The 10,376-nt window shown below is 40.3% G+C and overlaps 1 protein-coding gene across 3 annotated transcripts in view; it reads right to left on the minus strand.

Annotated features, from left to right (window-relative positions):
- SOS2 (SOS Ras/Rho guanine nucleotide exchange factor 2) overlaps nt 1-10,089 on the minus strand; it is a 96,151-nt gene extending 86,062 nt beyond the window's left edge. For all 3 annotated transcript variants that reach the window (XM_045450915.1, XM_045450916.1, XM_045450914.1), the window contains exon 1: nt 9,869-10,089. In XM_045450915.1, the coding sequence (XP_045306871.1) occupies nt 9,869-9,955 (87 nt within the window). In that variant the 5' untranslated portion in view covers nt 9,956-10,089. The remainder of the gene's footprint in view (nt 1-9,868) is intronic.
- Between the last annotated feature and the right edge of the window lie 287 nt (nt 10,090-10,376).

Consider the following 10,376-nt stretch of genomic DNA (forward strand, 5'->3'; position numbering starts at 1 on the left):
CAAGTTACCATATAAGGCAAAAGTGAATATGATCCCTAATCAGTTGACTTTGAGTTAATCAAAAGATTATCACTAAATCAGGTGAATCCTTTAAAAGAAGGTCTAGAGTATGAGATAAGAAACAGCACCAGATACATTCCTGTTGGCCTTAAAGAAACAAACTGACATGTTATAGAGAGGGTCGTGTGGCAAGGAATGGCAGCAGCCTCCAGGAGCTGAGGGCCTCAGACATGTAGCTGCAAGGAAATGAATTCTGCCAATAACTACATGAGCTTGGAAGAGGATTACCAAGCTTCAGATGAGACTGCATGCCCAGCCAAAACCTTGACTGAGACCCTAAGCAGAAAACCCAGGTAAGAGCTGTGCCTAGACTTTTGACCTACAGAAACTGAGACAATAAATTTGTGTTGTATTAAGCCACGAAGCTTGTAATAATTTGTTACACAGCAGAACATGAATAAAATGAACTAAATCTACAGCTCCAAGAATTCAATTAAAGTATGTTTAAAGATGAGGCATCTGGGTGGCTCAGTTGTTAGTTAAGCATCCAACTCGTGATTTCGACTCAGGTCATGATCTCACGGTCATGGGATTAAGCCCCTTGTCGGGCTCCATGCTGACGGCTCAGAGACTGCTTGGAGTCTCTCTCTTCCTCTCTCTCTCTACCGCTCCCCTGCTCATGCACTTTCTCTCTTCCACAAATAAACAAACATAAAAAAAAGAAAATGTTTAAAGAATATGATAAGGTAAAATATATTTTATTAGTAAATACTGTCATAGCTAAAGTGTACTAAAGTTAATACTGTTTTCATTTTCCCAATTTTTCTTAGATATACTGGACTGAACAAAGTACTTGGAAGCAAAAAAGTGAAAAAGTAACAGTTATAATTATTAGTCATTTGACACGATCTAGAAAAGCTAGAAAATAAAAAAGTGAATAGCTCTAAATACCAGGCAACAAATCATTCTGCAAGTCAGGTGGTTTCCAACTTTTTACTTTAAACAAAAGGAGTTTAAAGTAAATGAGTTGCTGGGTGACATGTCATTATGACTCTTTGATAGATCACAATATAGTTTTTGGCATATAATTTTGAAAGAAGTTTAAAAATGAGTTTGATTGTTTTAAATTCTTCTATTTATGTTAACAAGGGGTCTCAGGGCTTACATCTATAGAAATGGGAAATAGGAATAGAACTAACACTGAACTATGATTCACCTCTGCAAGACCCTATCTTATTCTAGCAGTAAGTCATCCACAAAACATGAACTAATTTAAAAACAATGCAAACAACTACATAGGTGTCACTGAATAATGCACATTCAATAAAACTTTATAAGTACTAATTGTTCAAAATCCATGACATACATGTTCTTTTGATCAACCATGTCCTGCTAGTAATTCACCCTAAAAGAAAGATCTTAACACTTTATAGTCACTGAAGAGTTTTAAAAATTCAATATGTAGACACTTTTGTTGAAGAAAATGTAACTATAAAGAAGAGATAAAAGACTTTCAAGCATAAAAATAATATATTAGACTATAATTATGTGGAGGAAGTGGAAGGAAAAATTCAGAGAGAAAAAAGAATGATATAAAATTTCTAGCTGTTAAAAAAAGCACTTTGTCCCATTTGCAATGACATGGATAAAGCTAGAAAGTATAATGATAAGTGAACTAAGTCAGGGAAAGACAAATACCACGTGATTTCACTCATATATGGAATTTAAGAAACAAATGAGCAAAGAGAAAAAAGAAAGAGAGATGAACAAACAGACTCTTAACTATAAAGGACAAAATGATGGTTACCAGAGGGGAGAGAAATGGGGGGATGGGTCAAATCGTTGATGGGGATTAAGGAGTGCACTTGTCATGATGAACACCAGTTAGTGTATGGAAATGATGAATCACTATATTGTACACTTGAAACTAATATAACACTGTATGTTAACTAACTGGAATTAAAATAAAAACTTTTTTTTAATATATGTATATATATATTTTTTAATGTTTATTTGTTCTTGAGAGAGAGACAGAGCACGAGTGGGGGAGGGGCACAGAGAGAGAGTGGGAGATACAGAATCTGAAGCAGGCTCCAGGCTCTGAGCAGTCAGCACAGAGCCCGACGTGGGGCTCGAACTCACAAACTGCGAGATCATTAGCTGAAGTCGGATGCTCAACCAACTGAGACACCCAGGCGCCCCAAAATAAAAACATTTTTTAAAAAGAACTTTGTCATGTATATTATAAAAAGATGAATGGTGGATATCAACTTGTTACGGTATTTAGATTTCACTGGATTTATTTAAAAGACTGATAGAACTGTTTTATTTTAAAACATCAGTATTTAGGGGTGCCTGGGTGGCACAGTTAGTTGAGTGTCCAATTCTTGACTTCAGCTCAGGTCATGATCTCAGAGTCATGGGATCGAGCCCTATAAACACAGGGCCCCGTGCTGAGTGTGGAGCCTGTTTATGATTCTACCTCCCTCTGCCCTTCTCCCCTACTCATGCTCTCTCTCTCTAAAACGAAAACAAAAAAAGTATTTAGAACACATATACATTTTTTTTAATGTTTATTTATTTTTGAGAGAGAGACACAGGGTGTGAGTGGGGGAGGGTCAGAGAGAAAGGGAGACACAGAATCTGAAGTGGGCTCCAGGTTCTGAGCTGTCAGCTCAGAGCCTGACGTGGGGCTCGAACTCACAAACGGGGAGATCAGACCCGAGCTGAAGTCAGACGCCCAACGGACTGAGCCACCCAGGCGCCCCCTAGAACACATATAAAATTATATCTTCTGCAACTATTTGAACGTGAAAATTTTTAAATGTCAACATAAAAACATGCAATTAAAAAATTTCTTTTGGGGCAAACCATAAGAGACTCTTAAATACAGAGAACAAACTCAGGGTTGATGGGGGCGGGGGAAGAGGGGAAAATGGGTGATGGGCACTGAGGAGGGCACTTGTTGGGATGAGCACTGGGTGTTGTATGTAAGTGAGGAATCATGGGAATCTTCCCCTAAAACCAAGAGCACACGCATACACTGCATGTTAGCCACCCTGACAATGAATTATACATATAAAAAAATTTCTTTTGGGGATACATAGCAATAAAAGTAAAAAAAAAAAAAGCAAAACAAAACAAAACAAAAAACAAACCCTCTAATTTAGGAGAATCAGGGCTCCATGCTGATTAGATTTGAGCCTAGTGTGACACAGAAGGGAAGGATGATGACCAGGTTTCTGGCTTGAAAACTGAGTATATCATTTATACTGGAGGTTTTGGAAGATGATAATAAACTTGGATTGGGTTATGTTGTGAACATCTACATAGGAATGTCCAGGAAGCAGGGGATGTAGCAGCTTTAAATAGGCTTCAGGAGAAGTCCTCTTCAAGATGATGTTTGACTTAAAGGAGATACGAGGACCAGTCATGTTTTTAATCTGCAGGAAGGTTGTTCTAGGCAGACAAAACAGCAAATACAAAAGCCCAGAGATTAGAATACGTCTACAGATTAGAATGTCTCTATCTGTGGGTACAAGATAGCCACTATGGGCAGGAGCAGAGCAAAAAAGGGACAGTAGTAAATGAAGTCAGAGGCGTAAAGGTAAAGGGCAGCATAGAGTGCGATAACCTATTGAGAGGACTTAGACTTTTATTCTGAGAAGCAATGAGAGTTTTGAACAAAGGAATGACATGATCTTACTTACCTCTACTATGTTAAGAAAAGACTGAATGGGGCAAGGGCAGAAGAGAGGAGGCCAGTTATAGGGTATTTTAATACTCCAGGAGATTGATGATGACTTGGTCTCAGGTGGTAGAAGTGGAAGAGTAAGAAATGGTGACTGAATGAATATAGCTACTGTTTTCGAAGTACAGCTAAATGGATTTTCTGACAGATTAGAGAGACAAGATTTAGGAATAACTCCAGATTTTTATTTGGAGCAACTAAAAGGATGGAGTAGCCATTTACTGATATAAGAAATACTACAAAAGGAGCAGGTTTTGCAGGGGAAGAGAAGGAGCTCAGTATTGGTTGAGATGCCTATCACAAATACATGTGGAAGTATCAAGCAAGAAGTTGCTTAGGCTCAGGAGAGAGGTCTGAGTCAGAAATAAAAATATGGAAATCATCAGATACGGATGACATGTGAAGCCATGAGGCTGGATGGGATCCACAAGAAGTGACTGTAAATAGAAACAAAAGTCCCAAAACTAAGCTCTGGGGAAGTCAGGATGAAGTAGTTAGGGAAGATGAGGAGGAATCAACAAAAGGAGAAGACCTAGAAGGAATAGCCAGAGGGAGAAAACCTACAGAGGTTGGCATCCTGGAAGCCAAACAAGGAAAAGGATTTCAAGAAAGAGAAGTTCAACCGCCAAATGCTGCTAATGGGTTACTTAAGAAAGCAAAGTGCTATGTAAGTAAGAGGTAATGTTTGAGTTTACAAAGGGACTTAAGAAAACAGGGAGACTGAAAACTTTCCTTGGAAGAGACAATACTAGTGCTCATATCTACATCTTGATGTTATTTTCATTGTATTGCTTCATCTCCACACATTAAAATGTGAAGTGCACAACACTTCATACATTACAAAGGCTTTCTACTATCATACGTTCTTACATAAAAGAAGAAAAGTTTCAGGTTGTTAATTTTTAACGTGACTACATGAGATAATGCTAAATCCATTAGTTCCATTAAAATTCCTTCCTGATTCAAACATACAGGCTAACAGAGGATATAATCAAACTACCGTTCCCTTGAAAGAGAGGCCATGGTTAATATAAAAGACACATAGTGGATTTATGTCAAGTGGTAACACAGGTAATGCTTTGGATAGTCAGCATAAAACACTTTAATGGAATATTATCGCTCCAAATATACCATACCAAAATTAAACTGAAAATGGAGGACGACTACTAAATCATGGCTGACAGGGAACTAAATGCAGCAAGTTAAAATGCATTCCTAATGCTCATCCAGTTCTGGCTGAACCCCTTGGGTCAGTTTGGGTCATTATTAGTTTGGAATAATTCCAAATGACTCCCTGGAGTTCTACTTTTATATTCACTGGCTTTAGGAAATCCAGAACAGGACTGACGTCACAAAAAATCATAGGATATCCTATTTGTTGCTAGCTTTCAGTTGCAGTTATCTTTTAAAAAAGCAATTTGATCAAGTTAATCTAATTATTTTGTTACATAAATAACACTACAGGACTTCGTATTTTCAGGTAGAAACGTTAACCGGGTCTTACCAACTAGCCTCTTCTTTTCACTTCATCTTGGTTCTTTAAAACAAGTCGTGTTTCCTACCTTTCCCTCAGTCTCAAACTCTTTCTCCACCCCCACCCCCTTTCTTTGTCAACTCCTATTGATCTTTCAGATAATTGTTTACTTCTTTATTGTCTGACTTTCTCAGTCCTCTCCCACACAGCCATTTAGAAGGGAAGCTTTATGAGAGCAGGGGCCTTACTACAACCTATCAAGAGTAGTGCCGGGAACCTATGAGGCACTCAATAAATATTTGAATATATCCTCCACAACTCGGCACAGATGTTACTTCCCTAGAAAAGCCTTCCTTGACCTTCTTATGTTAGTGACACCAAGTTTATTTTCTCAAAGCACCCAATGATTTTTTTCTGGGCCCCAGAAAGATCCAGAGCAGTCTTCTAAAATGGCTCCAGGAGACATTAGCACAAAGGCAGAAACACTAGATCTTACAGAGTTCACAAAAGCATTTCTAAACCAAAACCCCCGACCCTCTTTTTCCTTGCCACAGACTGCTATTTAATCAACTCAGACGTTCTCTCATACCTCTTATATTTTAGACAGCTATCTAAGAGCAAACTGTAACATTTGGGGTGGGGAGTTCATATTTAACCTAATTAAGTTAGAGTCAGGAACAATGTAATTCAACCAATTCTTTCTCTCTATGACATTTGTAGCTACAGATAGTAAGACATCAGATGTTTTCTTTTCCATAATTAGCCTGGTGAAGAACACCTGAAGGAAAAGACATCCACAAGGGAAACATCAGGGACTAAAAAACCTGTTAAAATGATTTTAAGGTATGTTTCCCATACGTAGAATGCTTACACTGATTTTTCGCAGCATACAATCAATAGCACATACACAAAGTACCAAAGGCATTTCAAAGACACAGGTAATAAGCTGCACTTACAAGTATACTCCTGTGCTCTTTTTTCCTCCCAAGTAATATGATAGCTTCAATTTTTTTAGGGAGTAGTGGTGAAGGCATTTATGTTTCTTGCTCTTTTAGGGAAGATACATAATTTAGCAGTAATGTTAACAATCATGTATCATCCATTAGTAATGTCATTTCCCTCTGCTTTACCCTCTCTAGTTCTTTACGTATGTAAATGCTCTACATGAAGTTCTGTTATAAAAGTTAAATAACAACAACAAAAAGTGAAAGAACAAAAACAAAACAAAAAGTGACAGAACACATTTTTATTTTCAAAATCATTTTTCCATAAATCTATTTTTCAATGTTAGTGTTTCTATGTAGCGAAATACATATTTAAAGTTGATTTAAAAAATGTGGTTTTGGGGTGCCTCAGTGGCTCAGTTGAGCATCCAACCCTTGATTTTGGCTCGGTTTATGATCCCAGGGTTGTGGGATCAGGCCCTGAGCTGGACTGTGACGTGGATGTGGAGCCTGCTTGAGATTTTCTCCCTCTCTCTCTCTCTCTCTCTCTCTCCCTTTGCCCCTCTCCCTAGCTCGCGTGTGCGCTTTCTCTTAAAAAAAAAAAAAAAAAAGAAAAGAAAAAGACCCTGTAGTTTCCAGGGCCAACAATGGTGACTTTACCATATTATTTGATTTTCATAAAAATTAGCCAAAACTTGAAAATAAGCAAAAGAGATTACTAGGTGTCTTTCAGTACAATGCTGTACTCAAAGCTCTGATTACTCCGTAATGACTGCATTATTTTAGAAATCTGTAAGATTAACATAGAGATGTTTTGTCTGGTACAGAAACAGATAATTTCAAATCAACAGAAAAGACAATCCACAACTCAGTGTTTGTATTCCTATAGGATATTAACTAATTTTGTATCTTACCCAACAATCTTAATACTACTTTTAAATTATCTATAAATACCTACCTCCTAAAATTTTCATATGAAGAAGGCTTAACATCTTGTGAGTTCCCTCATTGAGGAATGCATTAAATCAAACTCACTAACACATGTTCATTTATATTTGCATGACAGTTATGATTTTACTTTTCTGAAAATTATACTTCAAGTTTTCGAGGTTCCACCAAGTAGAATCTGATAGAGCCAATTGAACTACATTGCTCTTTTCACTCACTCTCACACACACACACACACACACACACACACACACACACACAGATATTCTTTACATAACTTTGAGTTCCTAAATGCTATCTTATTTATATAAACCAAAACGAGAAAGTTTAGAATTCTCAGTGTAGATGGTAAACACTTTTAGAGTGGGGCCCCTGCTTTTATTCATCTGTGTAATTTTAGTTCCAGCATGGTGCCAAATACCTAAAATGTGTTCAATTAATGTTAATTGCAATTATACTTCAATTTTTAAAAATGCAGGGATAAAAATAAAGCGCAGTAAAAAAAGAAAAAAAATGAAGTATACCACATGTTCAATGGAGGAAAAACCAACTGGAGGAGAAAAATCCTAGTGGTCTAAACTACTGCTACAAGTCAATTACTAATCCTGGCCGTCTTTATAACTATCTGTCAGCTGAAGGAAGCCAAATTCTAGAGGCTTTCAATGTAAAGACAGAGTGTCCCAGGAAATGGCAGGATTTCTCATTGTACAAAGGTATGGGTGGCAGGCACATACCAGAATGTAACACATCCTACAAAGAAAGAGTGAACCTTGAACTCTTTATGAAATGTAACTCTTAGCAGGCACTACAAACCTACATGTTGCAATACCACAAATACCCAAATGCCACAAAACTGAACGTAATTCAAATTACTAACACCAAAAATTTTCCCCAAATATGAAAAATGTCTTCCTTGGAATATATCTCAATTCTATAATAACAGTAAATTAATGAATTAAATAAAAATTGCTTTTTGAATTCAATTCACCTCCTAAGACCACATTTTCTTAGATGTATTGATTCCATAAACATGGGATATACGAGAACTGTGGTATAAGACAATACAAATCTACAAAACACCTGAGCTCCAGGTAAACAAGCACAGAAAATAAATGTAAAATAACAGTCTCAAAGCAATGGACTAGTAGGCTTGTTCTGGCTTTGTTTCTAGCCTAACCTGAAGAAGTAAATCTGTGCATGCAGGATCATTAGGGTAAAAGCTACCTACTGAATAAGTTATGCAACATCCATTCAAAGACTATTTGCTACCAGAAAGTACCTGCAGGTAGATACGTGCATCACGCTGCCAACAATACATGCCTACCTGATAACTGCACTCACACTTCTGCTGAGTGCAACTGTTCACGGACAAGTCAATTACTATCTAAGCATATCCCCCTTTACTTTCAACTCAGGCCAGAGTTCATTATCACTACTCAGCACATACCCGTTTCTTTCCCCCTCCGTTTAGAATCAGGCTGCCCATGGAAGTAAAGTCAATTTAATACTTCAACACCCAGCATGCCAATGAAATGATAACTGCCACTGGTTACCTCCACTAAGTTCTCTAAAAAGACATAACTTGGTGTTTGGCCCAAGGGAGGCAGTATCTCCTTGTAAGAATTATGAAAACAATGGAAAATCTAAAACTGAATGCAGGTGGAAAATGTTTTTACTTTTAAAATATACCTCTTCCTTTCACTTACAGAAATGTATTGTATGAACATTTATTTTCCAAGTGCAGTCTTTTAAGTTCATGTTTATTTTTCTTTATTATTTTGAAGTTTATTCTTGGTTATTTTGCACAAAATGCGGATGGGGCTAAACCTGCATCAATGGCAATGGAAGCCCATGTTCAGCAGGTGTCATGTCTAATCCTGCAGTCTCTGTTTTGACTTTACAAAAAGGTTTATTTTAAAAATGACAGTGTGATTACTATCTAAATGCACAAACGAAGACCGCCATCACCTAGAGGAGAGATGCACTCAGGCGATATACACCCAAACTTGAAAGATTGATTTTTATGAGCTGCCCCTTTTTTGCCCCCTTAAAATGATTCCAAGTTCTAAACTGCACCCAGTGAAGAAACACCAAATTTTATAGGGGAAATCTCTTGTAAACAGCTAAGGCACTTCTGGCAGGAAGTTAAGAAGGCACTTTAAATTTACCTCAAGAATTGTAAAAGGAGTCTTACCGCTCACTGACGTTTCACACGTGAAACACATTCATATTACAAAACAGTACTGCCCCTTAAGTGAGTGGACACCCTTGACAAGCAAACTGCCTAGGGGAACACCCCCAAAGAACCTGATTAAAAGTAATTACCAGGTCTGGAAATGAACTTTTGTTTTAGAAACTATGTAAACACCAGCGAGACTTTCTCCTGCCCGAATCCAGCCTGAGGACAACAAATTGGCCAACGGCGGAAGTCGCCTGACAAAATGACTGCAACATGAAATCCACTTTTATGATCATAACAAAACCTTCCTTCCGGGGCCAGGCAAAAACTTGAGAAAACGTCCTTCTGGATGCAACAGGCGATTGTTGAGCCCCCCCACAGCCAGCCATTGAGCAACAGCTGGACCCGCGGGACCCGGGCACTGGGAGGATGTGCAGCTCTCCGTTAGAAGCTCGCAGGGGGCACCGGGCCCGGCACCCCCCCGCCCGCCTGCTGCCGGGCTCCGCAGACGCAGCTCGCGGCCGCCCCGGCACCTCCCTGGGCCCCCGCGGCCGCCCGGGAGCGGCACTGACCTTCCGCAGGGCCGAGACCAGCAGTCCCCGCCATTTCGGACTGTTCTCTTCGCTGAAGAACTCGTACGGCTGCGGCGCCTGCTGCATGGCCCCGGCGGCAGCGCCTCTGCATCAGGGGCGGCCCGCGGACCAAGCCGGGCCGGGCGGGTGGCCTGACAGGCAGGGCGCGGGCCGCCTCGCCTCGCCGGCCGCCGCCGCCCGGGCCGCAGCTACGGCCGAGGCGGCTCGGGGGCGGCGCCGGCGGGCGGGCGGGGGCTCCGGGGGCGGTTTCCTCGGCCCGGGCGGCCTCGCCTCGCGCAGAGTCCGCAAAGGAAGCGCGGCGGCCCGAGAACCCGGGCTACCCCCAGCTGCGACCGAGACGTCGGCCTCCTTTCCCGGCGGCGTTGGCCCGCTCCTCGGGCGGCTCCTCCTCCTTTGTCTGGGTTCGCAGTCCCGTGCGGGGTACAGCTGACCTCGCCCTCGCCCCCGCCCCAACTACCGCTACGGCCGCGGCAGGCGGAGAGCGGCG

Source organism: Leopardus geoffroyi, chromosome B3, assembly GCF_018350155.1.
Source record: "Leopardus geoffroyi isolate Oge1 chromosome B3, O.geoffroyi_Oge1_pat1.0, whole genome shotgun sequence".
Taxonomy (NCBI): Eukaryota; Metazoa; Chordata; class Mammalia; order Carnivora; family Felidae; genus Leopardus; species Leopardus geoffroyi.